The sequence below is a fragment of the Bos mutus genome, chromosome 19 (assembly GCF_027580195.1).
Source record: "Bos mutus isolate GX-2022 chromosome 19, NWIPB_WYAK_1.1, whole genome shotgun sequence".
Classification (NCBI taxonomy): domain Eukaryota; kingdom Metazoa; phylum Chordata; class Mammalia; order Artiodactyla; family Bovidae; genus Bos; species Bos mutus.
Window position 1 is genome coordinate 20,270,614 of NC_091635.1, and position 23,107 is coordinate 20,293,720.

The window sequence follows — 23,107 nt, forward strand, 5'->3', positions numbered from 1 at the left end:
CAGCAAGCTGGCACAACACCCAGAACTTTTGTTAAGTTTTTATTTTTATTTCACCTCATACAGAAACACAGTTACATAACCCACCTTAGCAAAAGTTTCACTTTGGGGTCCAGCATCATGGCCAAACTTGAACTTGGGAGAGATGTAAAAACCACCACCTAGCTCTGGAAGGGGATCGGAGCCTGGTAGTGGAGGACCCGCTTCTCCAGCTGCTTCTTCCGGGGTGGGGTGCTGTCCATGGAGCAGAATGTTGTCGAGCCTGCCATGATGTTCTACGTAAGAACTTATAAGCCTATTTCCCTAAAACAGCAGTCTCTTGGTTGAATATTCATACTTTTACTTTTCCTGGTAACCTTCCTCAGAATAGGTATTATTTTTAACATGCCCAACCTTTCCCATTGCCTCCAAGTTAAAAAAATATTTGTATTATAATAGTTCACAGTATGTCACGGTAAAATAGTTCTGATCATTTTCTACTATAAAAGAGGCAGACTCTTAAAAAAAAGCAAAACGTACTTTTACAATCCATTCATACCATCAGCATCATCCACACAAAGCAGCCAGAGAACCATAAATAGATTTGTCAACCTCAGGAAGTAGTAGTCACATGTTAACGAGGTACTTGGAACCTCCAGGGAAGCGCTCAGAAGAGGCAGCCAGCTGGCCTGTGAGGGTTGCTGTCTTTCCAGTGAGAACTGGCCAAGCATGCCCCGTCCTTTTGTTACTGAGCCTTCTCCTGGAAGAGGCCAGAGCCTGGGTCATAGGCCCAGGTGGAGAGTGGGCTGCGACCCCACCTGCCCCTCCCCACTCTTGAGGATGTCCGTCCGGCAGAGGATGTACCTGGAAATGATTTTGTGAAAAGTGTAGCGGAAGTCTCGGTTCCGGTAGGCGTAGACGATGGGGTTGACAGCCGAGTTGGCATGCGACAGGAGGATGGCTATGTTTATCGCCCACTTGGGCTTCACCTTGGCCCAGGTTGGCTGGAAGAGTGAGGCACAGTTGATGGTGTGGACTGGCAGCCAGCACAGGGCGAAGATGCCAACAATCAAGGCCAGGGACTTGGCCGCGTGGATCTCCCGCTGGAGGACGGTCCTCGAGTGATCCATGAGCTCTGTGCGCTGTAGCTGCCTGCAGGCCACCAGGAAGATCTTGACGTAGATGACCAGCATGATGAGCAGTGGGGGCAGGACGCAGCCGAAGAAGTTGAAGTACACCATGTAGCTCATGGGCACCACGTTTTCGAAGAGACACCTGATGAGGCAGCAGCTCACGTTCGTGGCTGCATCCCCCGGCTCCGTGCAGTTGGTGGCAATTTTTCTGTCGTTCCACCCCAAGAACGGTGTCAGGCCAATGCCAAAGGCCAGGACCCAGAGGGCAGCAATGACTCCTCTCGCTCGGGCCCCAGTGACCAGACTCTTATACCTGTTCAAAAGGACATGGTCTGTTACAGCAAACTCAGAGCACCCCACCATCCCTGCTTTCTGTGCCAGGACTTGACTCCAGCAGCCTCAGGTCCACATTCATAGGGCACTAGGGGCTTTTGTCTGCAATGCTGACGACAGTCAAATGTATAAGCAGCTTTGCTTCAACAAGATTTTCATTCTTACTAACTCACCTCTGATGATAAATCATGGTCAAGGAGAGCAAGTAGCAAATTCTTTTAAAAAAAGAAAATATTTGTTTGGCTGCGCCAGCTCTTGGTTGCAGCAGTCAGGATCTTTCAGTTGCAGTATGCAGGATACCAAGGGAACATTTCATGCAAAGATGGACTCAATAAAGGACAGAAATGGTATGGACCTAACAGAAGCAGAAGATATTAAGAAGAGGTGGCAAGAAAACACAGAAGAACTGTACATAAAAGATCTTCATCACCCAGATAATCATGATGGTGTGATCACTCACACTTACCTAGAGCCAGACTTCCGGGAATGCGAAGTCAAGTGGGCCTTTGGAAGCATCACTATGAACAAAGCTAGTGGAGGTGATGGAATTCCAGTTGAGCTATTTCAAATCCTGAAAGATGAGGCTGTGAAAGTGCTGCACTCAATATGCCAGCAAATTTGGAAAACAGCAGTGGCCACAGGACTGGAAAAGGGCAGTTTTCATTCCAATCCCAAAGAAAGGCAATGCCAAAGAATGCTCAAGCTACTACACAATTGCACTCATCTCACATGCTAGTAAAGTAATGCTCAAAATTCTCCAAGCCAGGCTTCAGCAATACATGAACCGTGAACTTCCAGGTGTTCAAGCTGGTTTTAGAAAAAGAGGAACCAGAGATCAAATTGCCAACATCTGCTGGATCATCGAAAAAACAAGAGAGTTTCAGAAAAACGTTTATTTCTGCTTTACTGACTATGCCAAAGCCTTTGACTGTGTGAATCACAATAAACTGGAAAATTCTGAAGGAGATGGGAATACCAGACCACCTGACCTGCCTCTTGAGAAACCTGTATGCAGATCAGGAAGCAACAGTTAGAACTGGACATGGAACAACAGACTGGTTCCAAATAGGAAAAGGAGTACGTCAAGCCTGTATATTGTCACCCTGCTTATTTAACTTATATGCAGAGTACATCATGAGAAATGCTGGGTTGGATGAAGCACAAGCTGGAATCGAGATTGCCGGGAGAAATATCAATAACCTCAGGTATGCAGATGACACCACCCTTATGGCAGAAAGTGAAGAGGAACTAAAAAGCCTCTTGATGAAAGAGGAGAGTGAAAAAGTTGGCTTAAAGGTCAACATTCAGAAAACAAAGATCACGGCATCTGGTCCCATCACTTCATGGCAAACAGATGGGGAAACAGTGGCTGACTTTATTTTGGGGGCTCCAAAATCACTGCAGATGGTGATTGCAGCCATGAAATTAAAAGATGCTTACTCCTTGGAAGGAAAGTTATGACCAACCTAGACAGCATAATCAAAAGCAGAGACATTACTTTGTCAGCAAAGGTCCGTCTAGTCAAGGCTATGGTTTTTCCAGTAGTCATGTATGGATGTGAGAGTTGGACCATAAAAAAGGCTGAGCACCTAAGAATTGATGGTTTTGAACTGTGATGTTGGAGAAGACTCTTGAGAGTCCCTTGGACTGCAAGGAGATCCAACCAGTCAATCCTAAAGGAAATCAACCCTGAATATTCATTGGAAGGCCTGATGCTGAAGCTAAAGCTCCAATACTTTGGCCACCTGATGTGAAGAGCTGACTCACTGGAAAAGACCCTGATGCTGGGAAAGACTGAAAACAGGAAGAGAAGGGGATAACAGGGGATGAGATGGCTGGATGGCATCACTGACTCAATGGACATGAGTTTGAGCAAGCTTAGGGAGATAGTATGGAGAAGGCAATGGCAACCCACTCCAATACTCTTGCCTGGAAAATCCCATGGATGGAGGAGCCTGGTAGGCTGCAGTCCATGGGGTCGCTAAGAGTTGGACAGGACTGAGCGACTTCACTTTCACTTTTCACTTTCATGCATTGGAGAAGGAAATGGCAACCCACTCCAGTGTTCTTGCCTGGAGAATCCCAGGGACGGGGGAGCCTGGTGGGCTGCTGTCTGTGGGGTCGCACAGAGTCGGACATGGCTGAAGCGGCTTAGCAGCAGCAGCAGGGAGATAGTGAAGGACAGGGGAGCCTGTGTTGCTGCAGTCCATGGGGTCACAGAGTCGGACACGACTGAGCAACTCAACAAGAAGCAGAGAGAAAAGAATGTGCAAGGCTTCCAGACAGGAAGGGATTTCACTCTCCCAGAGAAGCAGGAGGGAATATGAATGAACCTCAAGCAAGGCGGGGCGTCCCCAGGCTACAGGGAGGGGCAAAGTGTGACACTCAGCTGCCCCAGAGCAGTGGGGAGCCAGGGGATGGAGGGCTGGGCCCCAAGGCATGCTGTGCTGGTATAGAGATCCCTGCAGAGATGGAGTTTAGCGGAGCAAAAAGGCAAGCAGGGCAGTTAGGAAACTTTCAGTGGTTGACTTGAGAGAAGACACTGGCGTGGAGCAGGGTGACAGCAAGGACTGAACACACAGATACCCCCACCGGAGCAGCCTCTGAATCTCACGGCCAGACACCCTGTCCTGGAGACACGTCCCTGCAGACCGCCCCCCACCAGCTGCACAGAGCACATCAGAAACACGGCCTCCCCCACCTGAGCGCGGCACCACCTGCAGGCCCGCGCGTCCCTCTCAGCCGGTGCCCAAGGTCATCACCGCCACTTCCGGCTCACAGAGGTGGACACTGGCCTGCAGCTTCGAAGCCACAGTGAGAATACAAAGCCACTCATCCAATCTGATTCCACTTATGTTCAAGGCAGGTATTGTCCTGCTCAGGACCCTGTGGTTCTTCCCCCGATCCCAGCTCCTGCCCACACCCCACCTACCTGCTCACCCAGCCACGGGCCCAGTGTAGGTGCAGCCAAGCCCAGCTCAGCCGCCCTCTGCTCTTGCCAAAGCTGCTGCTGGTGCCAGGGGTTCCCCGCCCCCGACTCCACGGGCAGCCACGTGGGAACTGGCAGAGGCCTCTGATGCTCTCTCAGTAGGCAGTCCTTAAAAGGTGGCAGAAAGACTTTTCTGCTAGTGACACAACTAGACCCCCGGGTGGGTGGGTGGGGGAGTTCAAGACAGAGTCACAACTGGCACCACAGTTGCAGCCCCACGATGGCAGGACAGTCAGTGTCCAGGCGGTGCTGCCTGGACCCAGGCGCAGGTGGGAGACGGCCAGGGATTCTGGAGAGCAGGCAGGGGTTGATGCACTGGGCAGAAGGCTGCGGGGACGACCCCCAGCAGCCCTGGCATCTCATGGGGGCTCCGCTCCCCTCCTCCCATGTCCCCTCCCATCTCCCACGTCCCCTCCATCTCCCACTTCCGGCTAGGCCCCTGTCCTCTCTGGAATGCCTGGCTTCCACCCTGCCCACCCCTCACTCCTCCCTGTGCACCTCTGGTCTCAGAACATCCTCATGTGTCCCCAAACCATTCCTGAAAGGCAGGCAACATGTCCTTTCCTACATCTGCCTTGAGTGCAGGGCAAGTAAGTGGAAGGTGATGGATAGAGGACACTTAGGTGCCTTCCCTATTCCGAACAAGCAGGACTGGGTCCAGCCACACAGAAGGATGTCCTGGGGGTGTCCAGTTCTGGGAAGTGGCTGAACCCTTGCTGTGCTGGACACCCTCCCCACCCCCTGCCCCTACCACCACGGACGAGCCGGATCAAGACAGTCACATGGCCGGAGTCAACAGAAAGGAACAAGCAGTGTGGACACTGGGTTAGTCATGAAAGAGGGCTCGCCGGGCACGGCTGAACCAGCACTGGCCTATTTCTGGGGCAGAGCTCTTCCTCCCCTGCAGCCAGCTCAGACCAGCCACTGTCTCAGGATTCCCAGCGCTCAGGGAGCTCTGAGTTCAGCGGATCCCCAAGGGCAGCTGTCCCTGGCAGTGACACTGAGTCCAGACAGGGGGAGTCTGAGCTCTGCTCTCAGAAAAATGGGGCCCTTGGTGGCAGCGGAACCCGCCCGGCTGCTGCCTGGCCTTTGATCCCAGACATCATGTGCACGAAGCACTTTCTGCAGGCAGGTCACTAAGTAAACACACACGGAGTTCTGTCCTGCTTCTTAAAATTGCTGATTGTTCGCTCAGCGTCTTTTTTCTTTACGTTCAGTCTCACTCACAAGTTTCATTCCTCTGTAACAGAAATACTTCTGCTCTGAAGCAATGTATAATCCTTAGAAAATTTCTCATCTTCTAAAACCACACACAAATAACAACAGGACTTGCATGACAAGGGGCGAGGACAGACCTCTCAAAACCTACCAAGCGCTGTAACTAGAGCACTAACAAAGTAACTCTCACCACCCAGCGGGTAGGTCTCTCGGGGTAGAGCTGCCACGGTGAATATTAACAATGTACCAGGAAGTCTAATGGAAATCCTGGCAAAACTGCGATGAGAGCAAGGCTGACGGGTGCCAAGACCACGTAGCTGGACGAGGAGGTACGAGTGAGTGGGACCGTGACTGCACTGGGTGCCAGCGGGGTGGGGGTGGGGGTGCAGGGTAGCCAGCAGGCAGAGAGGCCCCAACCTCTCTGCTTTGCCTGGGTCCTGCTTTACTCTCCTTGGCCCCTCTGGGCCGCACAGCAGTCACACTGAGGGGTCTTTCCTCTCCTGCTGAAACCAGTGATGTTAACACCACCAAGACAACACCTGCATTGCCCCAGTACCTTTCTGTTCACCCAGCACACGTGCTCCCATTCACACGACAGGAACCCCCGCCTGGGAAGGACAGCTGTCACATTAATTATCAAACACATTGGTCACCATGCACTTGACCGGTTAGACACCAAGAGGCATGTGGATCCTGGTGACAGTAACCGTGATGTGAAGTGGTCATTGGAGTGTCCATCAGGCTTTTCCACTATAACTGCCCCTCCGTTTATGATGAGTTGTATCTTGTGGTATATGTACTTTAAGATTTTGTAAATATATCTGGACTTCCCTGGTGGCTCAGATGGTAAACAATCCACCTGCAATGCAGGAGACCCGGGTTTAATCCCTGGGTTGGGAAGATCCCCTGGAGAAGAGAATGGCAAACCATTCCAGTATTCTTGCCTGGGGAATCTTATGGACAGAGAAGCCTGGCGAGCTGAGTCCACGAGGTGAGTATCTTGGCCCTCCTTTAAGTTCCATCAGTAAGTTTTATCACCTATTGACTATTCTTGCCTGAACCGGTTACTACGCTGACAGCTGCCCAATGATGACCTGCTTATTAACTCCATCATCCTGCTCATTAATGAGACAGTGAGAGTTCTTCCAAGTGGTTATCTAACAAAACAAAACAAAGTTCTCCTCGCTCTGCTCATCTCAAGGGCCAGAAGAGACGATGCTCCAGCATCCATGAGCACACCAGCCAGGTCTTGGCTCCTAGACATCATTCTCCACTGAAAGGAAACAGGGCTCCTTGGAGAAACGGCTGATTCCGATGCTAGAACACGCAACGGAGCCTGAGAAACCTTTCTGTGCCAGAACATAAGACGTGCTCAAAAACTCAATGGGGACGCTCAGGCGGAAGTCAGCTTGAATGGGCTCCCATCCTCCAAACCTGGGCAGCAATGGACGGTAACACAATACGTGCAAATAACATTCCCTAAGTCCACTGTGTGTAAAAAAGTAATATAAGGAACAGCAAAGAAAAGGCAACCTCTTCCCTATAGAAGAAAGCCAACTGATACAGTAAAACAACTGAGAAAAAATAAAATTACCACCTGACAGGGTGATAACTGACCCGAGAAGAATCATTGCTGGGGAAAGCAGACCTTCACTGTGGTGAACCCCAGCGGCCACAGCTGTAACTAAGCGAGCTTTAACGTGACAGCAGTGGGCAGATGGACCCCGAGTGCCTTCCTTTGTGACAGGGAAATGGACACAACATCAAGTAGGCCGTGTTCCCACCAGAAACTCTAATCTAATCATAAGAAAACAACCAAACCAAAAACAATGTATTGAAAGAGAAGGAAAAAAGGCTGAGGAACTTTCCTGAAGAAAGAAAATCAGGACTTCCCTGGTGGTCCAGTGGCTAAGATTCTGGGCTCCCACTGCAGGGGGCCTGTGTGTGATCCCTGGCAGGGGGACTAGATCCCACATGCCACAACTAAGAGATCCCATGTGCCACAACTAAGCCCAGTACAGGCAAATAAATAAATGTTTCCAAACAAATAAACAAAGCCAAAAGAACATATTAGATGCGCACGTGACCTTTTACTGGAAACCTGGATTATTTTTTTTTTAAACTGTGAAGAACGTGATCAGGGCAATTGGGACATCTGACCATAGACTGTGTCAATCCTAAAGCTCCTGAGTGTAACTGTGCGTGTGGGTGGGTGTAAGACAGAGGAAGCAAAGGTAGGAAAAATGTAAGCAATTAGGGATTTGTATTCGTTTTGCAATTTAGAAGTTGTGAAAAAAACACACTAGTTCAGAATGACTCATTCTTTCTGAAACCACAGACCAGATGAGTCAGATGGATACAAATGTGTGTGTATACACATACACACAGATATAGGTACAGAGACATACACACATCCATTAATAGCAGGGACTTTTTAAAAATTTCAGAATGGGTGCAGTATATGTGTGCTTGTGTATGTATGCACACACACACACACAGACATTCATCGTGTAATTTTTTAAAAGTCCCTGCTATTAAAAAACTACATTTCTAATGATTTTATAAAATGCCAAACTTAAGAGTTAAGTCTCCCCTTGGAAACACAACCTTGTTTTTCTCCTTCCTTTCCTTGTGGGTCGCCCCAGGACTCCCGCTCTACCCTGCTTTTTCCTGAAGACACCTTCCATGGGCTCATCATGTCTCGGCCACAGGCTGGTCCACACCTATCAGGGCAGGTCCCCCAGCACACACGTGTGCACATGCAAGCACACAGGCTAGTCACTGGGCCGCCTCCTGGGGAGGCTGAGGGAGCAGCACGAGCTCTGCATTAACAGACGAATCATCTAGAAAATGCCCCACGTGTACAAAAGCTGTGAGGGTGCCTCGCAGAGAGAGTGCCATGAGAATCAGGAAGAGCCCGCAGGTACAGAATGCGCCAGGCAGGGGAATGGCAGGTGCAAAGGCCTGACCTCAGCCAGGGAACTGAGGCAGTTCCTGAGAAGCAGAGCAGACACATAAAGGGGGAGGCGGGGTGGGGGGGGCGGTGGAAGGCTGGAGGAGAGACCAGAACTGGTGGGAGGCCGGCCTCAGCCCCAGAAGCCGCAGGGAGCATCAGGTCAAAGCATGGGTACAGAGCTGGTGTCAGGAACAGGGCGGAAGCAGAGGAGCCACCAAAGAGACCTGGCTGGGGGTGGGGGCAGGTGCAGCCTGCAGCACCTGTCTGTGATGCCTTTCAATAGAGATTTGTTGTTGTTCAGTCGCTCAGTCATGTCCAACTCTTTGCAACCTCAACTGCACCATGCCAGGCTTTCCTGTTCTTCAGTATCTCCTAGAGTTTGCTCATGTCCACTGAGTCAGTGATGCCATCCAACCATCTCATCCTCTGTCACCCCCTTCTCCTCCTGCCCTCAGCCTTGCCCAGCATCAGGGTCTTTTCCAATGAGGCGGCTTTTTGTATCAGTTGGCCAAGGTATTGGAGCTTCAGTATCAGTCCTTCCAATGAATATTCAGGGTTTATTTCCTTTAGGATTGACTGCTTTGATCTCCATGCTGTCCAAGGGACTCTCAAGAGTCTTCTCCAACACCAAAATTTAATATTTACAGTCTCCATATTAAAAAAAAAAACATAGAGAGTGAGTCCATGGCCATCTGGCCCTGACCAGCCATGTCTCTGGCCCTGTTCACTGACTGCCACCCCAGGGCCCACCTCTGGCCTCAGGGTCCTCTCCTGTCCAGATGTCCAATTGGCCTGGCAACCCCTCTGCTCTGGACTCTGCTGACCTCCTGGCTGCCTTTGGCATCAGCCTTCTTCCAGGTGGAGAAGTCCAGACGCTGCCCGCCTCGAGGATCCCTAGACTCTGTCTCCATCTCCGTGGCCTCTGCGCCAGCCACACTCCTTCCTTCTCACCCAATGACAGTGGGCTGCCCTCCAGTCCATGCCCCTGCAGTCCGCCAGAGTGGCTGTTCAGTAATGCAAACCCAACCTCAATAAACTCCTGATTAAAAGCCCCTCCCGGCCTTCCAGGTCCCACCTAATTGTCACCTCTCAGAAAACCATGTTTAAGGGCAGCAGAAAGGAAGTAAACTCAAAACCCTCCTAAAAGTATAAGTGGAAGGAGATGCCCAGCAAGCCAGAGAATCTGGTGAGTTTCCAGAAGCCAGAGGGCAGATGGGATTGTCGGGAGGGGCACGGAGCCTTGAATCAGAAACAGGGTGGCTGGCACAAGAGGCTCCAACCTCGCGGACAGCAGGCTCCAGACAGGATTTAGAGAAGGAGCGGAGGTCAAGGCAAAGGCTTGCTGGCCAGCCTGGGGCAGCCTCACCCCACTCCCTCTGTGCTGGGCGCATATCCCTTGACACTTCACCCTCCCTTCCAGCTGAAGCTCCAGACCCAGCGACAGAGGATAGGGTTGGGGGAGGGAGAGTTTTGATTATATATATAGTCCATGCCACAGCAAGAATTTCAATCATGTGAATCCAAAACTGGCCTTTCAAAGTCAAGTCCAGAAACTTAACCTTAAATCAAAAGAAAAAATATGAATGCTAAAATTAAAAAGAAGAAGAACTGGGGTGGGGGAAGTCAAGGAACTCGTCCAGGGGAGAATGAAGAGGTAAGCGTTGGAATCTTATGTGTAAGAGGACATCTAAGAGACAAAATCAGTCAAGGAGGGCAAGTCTCCACCTATCAAGAATCCCAGAAGGACAAACAGGGAATGGACATAAGAAAATAATCTAGAAAACTTCTCTTGTAAGATTTCAGAGCTGACAGAAAACCTCAGTCTTCAGACTGGAAAGATATCATCCTCAGAGGAAAGAGAAGAGTTGAAAAGTGAGTATTTAGAGCCAACCTCATGGGCTTCCCTGGTGGCTCAGATTGTGAAGAATCCACCTGCAATGCGGGAGACCCACATTGGATCCCTGGGTCGGGAAGATCCCCTGGAGAAGGAAATGGCAACCCACTCCAGTAGCAAGCCTGGAGAATTCCATGGACAAAGGAACTAACACTTTGACTTCATGCAATTTCAGGACACCAAGCAAAGCAAAGGATCCCAAAGGCTTCCAAGGAAACATGAGTTACAAAGAAGAACCACACCCACACCCACGTCAGATTTCTTGAGCAACCCTGGGTGTCAAAGCAACGCCTTCTAGCCTGTGACCACATCCAGTCCAACTGCCAACCACATATGAAAAGAAACCATGTTTTTGGCACGGAAGAACCCAGGTCCTAAAAATGACCCCTACGGGCGGCACACAGACACACACGTGGGATCCCAGAAAGAGGAAAGCAGATATGGCGGCGGCAAGAAATGGCAGAACCCCTGCGACACCCACATGGCACCAGCACCCTCCACCATGAGGACGTGCGGGAGCCAGGCTGTCTTTTAATTTCCAAATGGGAAGCTCATGGTCCAAACACGGGGCAGACTAAAATCTGACATCATTCTGAGCAGTGGGAGGCACCCACAAACAGAACCTGAGTGACCCACCTTTAGAACCGTCTCAAACAGCAACCCACTCCAGTATTCTTGCCTAGGAAACCCCACGGACAGAGGGGCCTGGCGGGCTACAGTCCATGGGGTTGTAGAGTCAGACGCGACTTAGTGACTGAGCACGCACCTGGAGAAGATGGGTTAGTGACAGGTGTGCATTTCTGCTCCAGTCGAATGCTCTGCTCAGGATGAGTGAGAAACACATGAGCAGAACATATTATACACGCCAGATACCTGTTGCCACCTTTCGGAACTTCTCCACAAAGTGCAGGGAACTTTACCACAGGTGTGGAATAAAACGCAGAAGATATTAACATTGACAGTGTAAAAACAATAGTATAGTATAAACGTATTCGATACGTAATTTCTGTAGAAAAAAATCTAAGAAGCAGTGGAGCTGTCTGACAGGCAAAGTGGGAAACCAAAGGTCAGACTGGGTGACTGACTTCCCACAATTTACCCTCTTACACAGTTTCGATCTCTTTACTACATCAGGGATCACCTTTTGAAAATGAAACCTCTATCAAGCAGGCGAAACCACATACCTGCTCAAAGGGAGGTAGAGATGGGGCGCCAGCAGGGGCAGAGAGACGGGGGAGGAACACTTTTCCTTCTTTTTCTCGACAGCGAACACATACTGCCTACAAGTGATGGTGTTAGAAACAGAGGCTGAAATATGATCCACAGGAAAAAATCAAAATGTAACAGAAATTGAAGGAAACGTGGCAGGGAAGAGGGCTTGGGTTGCATGGGAGAGAGTCAACAGGTTCTGTTAAAGGAGGCAGCACAAACCCAGTGGTCACCGCAGAGGGGGCACCCAGGTGGGAGGGCCGCCCAGGCAGAGTGGCTGGTGTGGGCTTGCCTTTTGAGCCCTCTGTGCTTCTGAACGCTGACTTCTTCACACTGGTTGATTTCTAACACAAAACAAACAGAACCAAGTCCTTCATGGACTTATGGTGCCTCGAGGACAAAATCCAAGCTTGTAGGCAAGCTCGGGGCTCCCCTGGACCTGCTGAGCTGGGACCCCTACCCCGAAGCCCGGCAGCCCCGCTGCTCTGGCACAGGCCCCACCACAGCTCAAAACACTCCAGCCTCCCATCTGTCCCCCGCAGGAAACTCCAGCCTCTGCCCTCCAGAAATAGCACTGCTCCCCTTGTCAGCCTGGTGAGTTGGAAGGCCACACTCAGTCTGTTCCCAACTTTTTCAAAAAGGGACATTTGCTTCTTGCCGCTCAGTTCCTGCTGCCCAGGGCAGTGTCTCCAGCCTGCCAGCCTCTGAGGTCAAGAGCACAACCTCTTAATGGGTTTCCGGGGTGGGGAGGAGGGGCGGGGTGACAGGGAGAAGCACGGGGAAGCCCAGTTCCTGAGGGTAATGAACCAGAAGCATCAGGAAAGACTGGGCCTTGCTTCCTGCCTCTGAGGAAGGGGAAGGTGATCGAGATGTCCCCGTGGGTCCCAGCAGCTGAGTCACCTTCTGTGACGGGTCGAAGGCCAGCCAAGGCACAGCCAGCTCCCCCTCCCTCAGCCACAGGGTCCTCTCTGTCTTGGCAATCTCGTCCACTCCTAGAAGGGACCGCTCTGTGAGGGGAGTCCTCTGACAGCCCACCCGCACCCACTCCCTCCGGGGACACAGGCTCACCCCATCTGTGGAGGAGGGGCTGACAGGATGGCGCCCAGAAGGCTGCTGTAAGGATTCACCCAGAGGAGGCACACAGGGGACCCAGCACTTGGAAAGGGTTAAAAGAGCAGCTGCCTCTCACAACCATGTTCCTGTTCGATGTCTGGACCACACCTGTCCCCCCGTGTCTGTCCGTGTCCCTCTGCCGTGACCATGGCCAGCAGGTGAGCTGGTATGAGGGTGACCCAGGGCACTGCAGACAGCTGTAGTCACAGCTCACGAGAATGCAGTTAACCTCACCCCTTTACACACGCTCGTTCTCTACATCATCAAAGGTGACCTGCGCTTTCGAGTCCAGTGCAAATGCTGCTGAAACCCTGCAGCCAAGCACACTGTCCCTCCTTTGCTGAGGGGCTGCCTGCCGGTCACCATGGTTCAGGGCAGCCTAAGTTGGGGGCAGCCCCCCTCTCCTCCCCACCCCGGATTCTCGGGGCTCCTCTTGCCTTGCAGCCCCAGGGGCTCCTACACGACTGTCCAACTGCTCGCACGCTACCTGCAGCGAGAGGACAGGACCCCGGCACCCTCCGGATTGGAGATGGCTGGAGGGGAGCGGGAGGAGGTGGGATGGGGGTCCCCCAGGAGCCAGTAAAGAGCTGCTGAGGGATATGGGCAACGAGGCACAGGAGGGACCCTCAGATTCGACTGAGAAGGGGCAGGCCCAGGAAGGGTGACTCGACAGGAATGACTTGGTGGCGCCATGGTGACGTGGGACACGGAGGCCGAGAGCCTGGTGGCGGGTTGTGGTGGAGAAGCTTCTTGGGGAGGAAATGTGGAGCGGCCAGCACGTGGGTTGGGGGAGCAGTGAGGGACTTGGGGTCTCGCACTTTCGCGTAGTGACACGGGTTTCCTGGGGCCACGTAACAAAGCACCACAAACTTACATGGTGGCCAAGAACATTCACTCCCTATGGTTCTGGAGGCCAGAGTCTGGAATCATGGTGTGGGCAGGGCTGCACTCAGAGCTCAGAGGCTTTGGGGAGGTCGGGTTCTGGAGGCCCAGCATCACTCCAGTCTCTGCCTCCATCCCCACACGCCCCTGCTTCTCCCTGCTTGTCTATTTCATGGGGATGGGACTGTACTCAGGAGCCAGGTCATCCTGGATAAGCTCCTCCCTGAAGTCCTACATGAGCTGATGTTCACGCTTTCCCATCTAAGGCTCTGGGGATTAGGATGCGGACATCCTTCTGGGAGCCCCCATTGAACCCACCGCAGTGGGAATGATCTGGGAAAAAAAGACGGCCCTGTTGTGGAAGAAGGAAGGACCCAAGGCTGGGGTCCTTGGAAAGGTGGGGCTGGGGGCACCCAGAACTGAAACCTTCTTTCCCAGCCGTATTTCAAAACATCATAGGGACTTCCATGGTGGTCCAGGGGCTAAGACTCCATGCTCCCAATGAAGGGGGCCCAGATTCAATCTGTGGTCAGGGAACTAGATCCCACATGCCCCAAATGAGAGTTTGCAACTAAGGATCCCATGTGCTGCAACTAAGATCTGGCACAAATAAATAAAATAGACAAAAATAAATACTAAAGATAAAAAAAAACACAACATTACAGTTGAATTTTACTATATGGGAACTGTAGCTCAATAAAGAAGGCTGAACACCAAAGAACTGACGCTTTTGAACTGTGGTGCTGGAGAAGACTCTTCAGAGTCCCTTGGGCAGCAAGGAGCTCAAACCAGTCAATCCTTAAGGAAATCAGTCCTGAATATTTATTGGAAGAACTGAGGCGGAAGCTCTAATACTGTGGCCACCTGATGCAAAGAGCCGACCGACTCTTTGGTAAAGACCTTGATGCTGGGAAAGACTGAAGGCAGGAAGAGAAGGGGCGACAGAGGATGAGATAGATGGATGGCATCACCGACTCAATGGACATGAGTTTGAACAAACTCTGGGAGACAGTGAAGGACAGGGAAGCCTGGTGTGTTGCAGTCCATGGGGTCACAAAGAGTCGGACACGATTGAGTGACTAAACAAGAACAACAAAGCTCAATTTTAAAAAAGGAAAAAAATGTAAACAAGACAAAAAGCCACTCAGAATGCCCTGCCGAAAACTTACAGTTCAGTCACTTAAAAGGAGCTCCGAGGATGTCACCTTTCCACCAGAGACGTAGTCTTGCTAAGACTCCCCAACGCCTCCCTCCCAGATTGGACATGTGAGGCTCCCAGAAAAACAGATGCCGCCACATGGCAAAGTGGGCAGGAGGGTCCAGGGACAGACAGACAGACCCTTCCATCCTGCTGACCGACCCAGCCAACCCAGTGCTCCTGGCAACACCCTCCTTCAGCAGCAGAGCTTGGGGAAACAGTGTCCAGAAGCAGGGAGGCAGGCCTCCAGGCAGGCAGAGGGGACCACTCAGTCCTGCAATGGCCTGGGGTGTGGCTTGCGGGGAACCAGATCAGGGAGGAGGAAGTGCTCCAGCCAGAAATGGCCCCAGGGTGAAGTGAGAGCCAGCAGCTGCGGGCAGACACACCCACCCCGAACCCCCTCCCTGCTGTCCCCTGGGCACCACTGCGCCTGGACCCTGTGCCAGGGCAGGCATCAGGAACCACGCAGACTTGAGTTAGGACAGTCTCCTGTGTGTAGGCGCCCCTCACTCTGAGGCCGCCTCATCTTTGTGTCCAGCATCTTCTTGACTCCCCTTTCCTGCAACCCTCCCTGGTCAGTATCTGCCTTGACAACCGGGTGGCTATGGGACTGTGGGCTCTGTACTCTTGAGCTGTACCCACCATGGCCATGTGGGCCTCACTCAGAGCCTTGGGCCACCAGTGACCTGGCACTGAGGGTGAGTCCAAACACTGTTCTTGCCCAGGTAAGACACGGGCCTGAGCTCCTGGCCCTCACCTGGCTCCTGCCGCCTCTACAGGAGACACCTCCCTCGCCGGCTCACTTCCAACCTCACTCCCATGACCCGTGACCCTAGGGAGAGCCTCAGAGCTGCGTGGGAGCCGGGCTAGTGAACAAGGGAGAGCTCCCAGTCTCCCTGACTCCCCGAAGTTCTCAAACTTTGGTGGGTCCAGAAGTCCCCAGTGAATTCTGATACTGGAATCATGGGGTGATACACCCCACCCCATGGATTCTGAGTCAGGAGGGCCCGGTGGGGCCCTGTAATCTCCATTTTAGCTCAAGGGGCCAGGAAGTGCTGAAACAGGAGCCAGGAGGATCTCTCCAGCCTGTGAGAGTGGGCTTAGCGCCACGTGGGGAAGTAGGGCGTGGGAGGGAAGGGTGGGGGGAAGAGAGGCACCCCTTGCCTGGATGGGTCACACACACCTCACGCAGGCCAGCCAGGAGGGCAGGGGTGGGACAGGGTGGGACGGGCTGCTCTGCCCTCCCCACACCTGCCTCCCGCCCTCTACAGATACAAAGGGGAACTCAGGGACTGTGATTCACAGTTCTTTCCTCTTAACACACCCACACCCATTCTTTCAAGCCGCCCAGCAGAGACCAGGACAAGAACTGACAGATTCAAACTCCCATGGAACTTCCTGCTGCACAGGCGTGGGGGATGCTTTCTGAAGCTTGAGCAGAGGTCTCTCTGGACCTCCGTCAGGGCCAAGCCCAAAGGGCTTCCGGCAGTTGAGGCTGGTGCCTGTGGCTGCCTGCTGGGTGCATAAAGTCCAGAAGGGCACCAAGTAACCAACATGAGGACCAGGAGGTGGGAAAGGGACCTCTACGAAAAGAGTGTGCTGTGAGCCCCGGACCTCGGAAATTCCTGGGCTCTGTCACACCTGAGGAAGGGGTGTCCTGGTTGCAGGCCAAGGGGCAGCAAGTGGAAAGGCCCGGACAGACAGGAGGCTCACAGCCCACCAAGCAGGAGGTTCCTGCTCCCGCTGGGACCCAGATACAGGGCACAGGGACCAGGCTTGACACACGAGCCTGCTGGTAGAGTGTTTGTTATTCCTTGTCAATTCCCCTCAAATAGGTTTCCCTTATAACCGCCGACTCACTGCAGGCAGAATCCGCTTTCTGCCCCGGTGGAGAGCAGGACGCAGCAGGCAGGCACGCCTGGGAATGCGGGGGCCCAGCGCTGAACGGGTCCTGCTCCCTCACTTGCTCCACAGCTGCCATTCTGAGCCTCCTCCCTCCCCGACAGGACGCAGGTACCCACCTCAGGAATTACTGCTGGGATTAAAGGATAGGAGTTTAAAGTACCTCATAGACTTGGCAGACAGCGATTAACTCCTTCCTGTCCCACCTACCCCATGACTCAGTTTCCCTGTCTCAGTTCTTAGTCCAAAGAGATCCCAAGCTCACCCAACTCAGAAACGCCAAACGGCATCCAGGCACCAGAGGCAGAGAAAGTGCTTTCAATTCAGCCCCGCGTAACACCCGGGCTCTCAAGCTCGCAGCTGCACAGGAGGCTGTACTCCCCTTGCCGCTGCGCTCCATCCCCGAATCCTGCATCTTCGGAGTGTGGGACCAAGAGCAACCCTCAAGTCCTCCGGTGTTTGCAAACGCTGGTGGCATCTTCCCAGCGGCTGGGACAAGGTTACACAAAGCACGAGGCTCTCAGGCTGTCGGTCTTAGCGAGCCGGGAAGCCTTCTAATTCTTTAAAGTATAAGGGGGTGATTAGAGTCCGCGCGCAGCACGCAGGGCTCCCCAAAGTTAACTGGCACCTCCCTCGGGTCGGTGCCGCCCGGTCTGGCCGTGAGCCCCGTCATTCTGCCCCGCGCGTCCCAGCGTCCACGGTTGTCCTGGAGCCTCCAGGGCCCCACCAAACCCAGGGAATGCGGGCGCCCACCTGTGCGCCGGGAGCCCTCCCGGAGCTGCCCCGCCAGGCTGCGCCCCCGGAGCCCAGGGCAGTCCCTTCTCGGGCTCCGGAAAGGAGACGCGCGCCCGAGGCGCCCAGAGGGTCTGGCGCGGCGCACGTGGGTCGGGAGGCTGCCGGCCGGAACTCGCGTGCCTCGCGCCCGCCGCCGGAAGGGTTTGGGTTCCCGGGGGCAGGAGCCTCACCTGAGCGGGACGCGCACGGCCAGGTATCTGTCGACGGCCACGGCCAGGAGGCTGAAGATGGAGCTCTGCGTGAGCACCAGCACAAAGCAGGCGAGGAAGAGGCAGCTGTGGAAGTCGGTGCAGAAGCCCAGGCTGATGGTGACGGCGAAGGGGATGGCGAACAGCCCCACGGCCACGTCGGCCGCGGCCAGCGACACCAAAAAGTAGTTGGTGGGCGTCTGCAGCGCGCTCGAGGTGCCCACCGCCGCGCACACCAACACGTTGCCGGTCACCGACAGCGCGGCCAGAGCCAGCTCCAGCGCCACGTACACCGCGTCCTGCGCCTCCAGCGGCATCGCCGCCCGGCCCGCCTCGGGCTCGCCCCACCTGGCTTCCCGGAGCGCCTGGCCCGCGCTCGCCCCTCCGCGTCTGAGCCCGGGGTCGAGCTCTGCCGGCCGGCGGGCGGGGCGAGGGCGGCGCGGGGCGGGGGCGGCGCAGCTCAGCGGCCGAGCCCGCCCGGGCCCGTCCCTCCGCCCCCTCCGCCCGCCGCGGGGTCCGGCAGAGCCGCGCTTCCCGCGCTCCCTGCGCCCTAGCCGGTGGGGCGGTCGGAGCGGTCTCACCGTCTGGCCACCGGGCGCTGGGGACTCGGGACCGGACTGGCCGCTCGCTCCTCCCCGCCTGTCCCTCGGGGGAGCTCCTTATCCCTCACCGCTGTCCGGGCAGCTGCCCTCGGCCTCCGAACGCTGGCCTGCCGACCACACCCCCCCCCAACCCCGCGTCTTCACGGCCTCTCCCTCCCAACGCTCCCTCGGCTCCCTGGTCACCCCGGTTGAGCTCAGTCCCCAAGCTGAACCCCAGATTCTTGCCCTGCGCCCCCTGCCGCCTATCGGACTCCCGAGGAGAACCCGGCCCAAGCCCAGCAGGCCAAAGACCAAGTCTATCCTCAGCCCTGCCCAGGCCCTGCCCGCCCCCACTCCCCGGACTCAGTGACTGACCTCACCCCCGGCCCCAGTTCGCCTGCCCCGGGAGGACACCGTCTCTGCGGCCACATCCGTTCGCGGTGCTGCCCATCCCGCTTCCAGGGCTTCTCTGCACCCCAGTCCCGCTGGGGGTCGTCCCTCACTGCCGGCTCTCACCATCCTCCAGCCCCCATCACTGCCCCGGGTCCCCACTCCTCTCCGGGAAGCTCCTGGTCCGGAGTCTACAGCACCATTCATCCCACATCCCTTGCTGGCAGTCACCTGACAAGGTTGTTAAGATACTTGTGAAATAACGTCAAGCAGAAAATAAAAGATGGAGCTGCCTGATAAAAGGACAGAGGATTTCCTTTGGGGTGATGAAAATATTCTACGTGCGGGGATGGTTGCAAACTCTTTGAACAGAGGGAACAACTATGGCCGTGCCCTCTTTAAACTCATGACTGATGGCGCGGAAACCCTCTCTCAGCGCAGCTGGTGACCACAGCCCCGCAGTCCCCATCAGCACGACCGGTACCACCTGCTGAATTTCTCCAGAGGAACCGGGTCTGGGACGCACCCACAGAAGAGGGCCCGGCTGGGCGAGCTTGTGACCGGCGCTTTCTCTCTAGTTTCCATGTGGTGGTGTTACTTCTGTCAAGATAGCTTGGTTTTGTGCTAAAACACTGGAGGCCCCACAAGCTCCACACCGGCCCAAGTTCAGACGCGCTCCCTCCCCCGCCCACATCCGCCGCACTTAACTCAAACGCTGTTGGCATACCGACCAACGGCTGAAGCATAACCAGAACCGCAGAGAGGTCAGCGCTTCCTGCGGGGAGGAGCGGGGAGAGCTGGGGGGCCGGCTTTCTGGGCAGCACTGAGCAGTGGGGAGGCAGCCGGGTCGGGGCACCGTGCCTGGCTGGGGGTGGGGCGGGTGCTGGCTCACGGACAGTCACACGGGGTTGCGGGGAGGGCAGAGACAGGAGGCCCGCCTCGCTGGGGAGCATGCTAGGGCTCCACTGGAGGTGCTGGACACCAGCCCTAGGAAGCCTCTGAGCTGGGCGCTGACCATCAGAGCGGGGTGGCTGGAGCACTGGCACAGGAGGGAGCCGGAAGCCAGCTGGTCGCTGTGCTCTGCCCAGGGTGTGGTTTGCTGTGCCTGGAATCCCCGGGTCCCCTTTCCAAGGCTGACTTCCTTTAAGAAACCTTCCTTGAATCACTGAAGCAGGAACCCTAACCCCACAGCCTGCCTTCCATGCAGCCTGCCAAATTCCATGCGACAGGGGTCCACGCTGGACCCCCGGCAAAGCCTCTTCCTCTGTCCTCTTCCACTGTGGTCCCCAGCTCACACATGCCCTTCCACTCACCCTGCTGCCCACCCCTCTCTACCAAGTTTACCGGAAATGAATTCAGTGATCCTGGCTGTCTATCCCAGAACTCACGTTGGAACCTGAACTGGACCCACCGGGTGGCAGTAACTTCAACGGGCAGTTATTGTTGAGAAAACAAAGGAGAAAGGGAGGAGTCTGGGGGAGGTCTTGAGGTTTAGTCTTGAAAGCAATTGGGGGTTCAGTGAACAGAGCCCAGGTCTCAGCAGCAGGGACCACAGGTTTGATGCCCAGTTCTGAGACTGACCCTGGACAAGTTAACTGGTATCTCTAAGACATGGTTTCTTGTGCATAAGATGAAATAGCAACACCTACCTCATAGGCGTTGGGCTGAAAGGGGGCAGAAGGATCCATATGCCATGTGGTCGCCTGTAGTGGGATCCAGGCTCCTTGCAAACTCTTGCTGTGATGGGAACATGTGGATAAATTAGGGCCAGAACCATACAAACCAGAGTGGGTCTTAACTGGTGATGGTGGAAGGTGTATTCTGTGAACCAGCTGACCTTCTTCCAGAAGCCTGGCCCCCAGCCTCCCACTTCCCTCCCCGTGTCCTGCCTCAGCCGTAAGAGCAGAATCCAGGTGGCATTAAGATGGCCCTAGAGTAGGTACAGCACTCTGAGATGTCATCAGAGAGGTTAACTCTCTCTATATAAATGTAATAATAGTACATAGGTATCTCATAGTGATAGTCACATTTCTGAGAAGTAGAGGGTCTTAACCCAAGTGACACTGACCCCTGAATTCCAGTGTTTAGAAATCTGTGCATGTCTTTGTTTCCCTCTTTTGGGTAACCACAGCTGGCATTGGGAGCAGATGCCAGGAATGTTAAATGCCCTTTCCAATGGAGAACTGTCCCAGCAAAATGCCAATACCAATGTTGCCCTCATTGAGAAATTCTGACTCAAAACTAAATATTGGCTTAATGAAAAATTGTGATAAAGCTTTATAGAGGAATTGGCCATTGGAGGTGGAGAAATGTGTGTATACAGAAAGAGGGGAGGAGAAACAGTCCAGCTGCCTGAGTACAGTACCCCTGAGGCTAAAAAGAGGGTCCCTGAAAACTTACAAACATCAGAAAATGAGATGTCCATAAGGAGCTTTAAAAAGCTCCGACTCATTCCTTAGAATATAGAAAGCTACATAGGTTTGCATATGCCCAGAGGAGACCTGAAAAAATAATCTCTCACTTCTGGCTGACTTTGAGGAAGCAGGAAATGAAGGCTAAGGCAGAGTTGTAAACTGTCTACCAGAGCATTGAAAGCCAGGCCGACACACACAGGAGCCCTTCTGCAGGAGCGGGGGGACCTGCGGGGGGACCTATAGGGTCAAGGCACTTGCAGAAATCTATGTCCAATAGTGAGTTGACCACCAAACTGAGTAGAGACTTCAATTGCCACACATGACAAAGAATATGGATATCACATCCTAGTCCAGGATGTGAAAATCAACATACAGAAGGTGATGGAGGAAAGATGGAGGAAGGGCTTGTGTTCTTGATCACATCTTTGAACAGCACAACCAACTCCAGCAACAGCTCCCTCTGGATTTCTTGTTCAATAACCCCACAAATGTTTCCACCATTGGGCATGTTTTCTGGAACTCTTGGCAAAGCATGCCACAGAATTCAGAGCTACACAGTTATTCGTTCAGGGGGATCTTAGTTCTTGGCTCACCCGTTGAGACAGAACCCAATGGGGCAGGACGACAGCTGGACCCCACAGCCTAGTCTCCAGGGCAGGGCCAGCTCTCCCTGCAGGACTACGACCACTGCTTCATGTCTCTGAACCTCTGTTTCCTCAACGATGAAATCGTGAAATGAGAAAGCTGAATTCAGTGACCTCTAACTTCATTTCTCTCTCTAACCTCCTGTCAATCAGAGTCCAGGACAGAAGCCCTAACTCTGCACTGGCCACAGACACAGTGGGCAGCTAGCCCCCGCTCCAGACTCAGCTCGGCTCCTGCTCCATTCTTCCTAATGTCAGAGGTGACAGCTTGGATTCTGGGGAAATATGAAAAAGTTATGAAAGGAGAATCGTCACCCCCTTAAGAATAAACGTTGTCCAGGGTGGAAAAGTAAAACTGGCCCTCCAGCAGCTCTGGTGACCACATCCAGGTCTGGTACCTGTTGTTGATGTGTTGTTTTCACACATGGCAAAAATGACAGGGGCTCATATTACAAATTTAAACTCATAGACATGTTTAAGACAGGAAAAGTGCTCTCGCCAATCTCCCTAATCCTACACCCCCGCATTGGGGTGCACAGATTTGAGTATTGTTCCAGACATGTTTCTGTGCTTATATAAACATGGAGCCATATGTTATAGAATCAAAGATGTCAGTGATGACATATCCTATGAAAAAGGCATGCAACCTAGAATTAGTGAACTGGGCATATGTGTGTGTGTGTGTGTGTGCATATATACATATTTTTGTTTTAAATAAAAGTAGACTTAGCCCAGGCTACCCTGGTGGCTCAGTGGTAAAGAATCTGTCTGCCAATTCAGGAGATGTGGGTTCTATCCCTGGGTCAGGAAGATCCCCTGAAGTAGGAAATGGCAACCCACTCCTGTATTCTTGCTAATCCCATGGACAGAGGAGCCTGGGAGGCTACAGTCTATGGTGTCACAAAAGAGTTGGGGACACAACTTAGTAACTAAACAACAGACTTACCCCACCCACCCAGATGGTCAAGAAACCTGTTTCTAACAACTATCTCACGGACATCTTTCAAAAAGCACATTCATCCGTCTTTCTCGAAGCTGCCCAGTATTCCATACTACTGGACACACACAGTTTAGTTTTTATCACTCTTCTATTTATGGAAATTCCTACTTTATTCCCATTATTTTTGCTGTTACTCTTGCTGCTAGCTCTTCCTGAATATCCGTGAGTACTTTCTGGGCTAAATTTCCAGAAGTGGGAACACTGTATTAAATTACTTATTTAACATTTAATGTAAACATTTAACACACTAACATCACCAAATCACTTTCCAGAAAGATAGTTTATCAATCCT

General features: G+C 53.3%; 2 protein-coding genes across 2 annotated transcripts in view; both read right to left on the minus strand.

Annotated features, from left to right (window-relative positions):
• Nucleotides 1–40: 40 nt before the first annotated feature.
• Nucleotides 41–18,498, minus strand: ADORA2B (adenosine A2b receptor). Its single transcript, XM_005887260.2, has 2 exons — nt 17,769–18,498; nt 41–1,422 (listed from the first exon to the last, which is right to left on the minus strand). Exons 1-2 carry the CDS (start codon nt 18,101–18,103, stop codon nt 759–761), a joined length of 999 nt encoding a protein of 332 aa, XP_005887322.2. The 5' UTR covers nt 18,104–18,498; the 3' UTR covers nt 41–758.
• Nucleotides 1,296–23,107, minus strand: part of SPECC1 (sperm antigen with calponin homology and coiled-coil domains 1) — a 233,255-nt gene continuing 211,443 nt past the window's right edge. Inside the window, exon 13 of the mRNA XM_070389555.1 lies at nt 1,296–1,422. Within this exon, the coding sequence (XP_070245656.1) occupies nt 1,417–1,422 (6 nt within the window). The 3' untranslated portion in view covers nt 1,296–1,416. The remainder of the gene's footprint in view (nt 1,423–23,107) is intronic.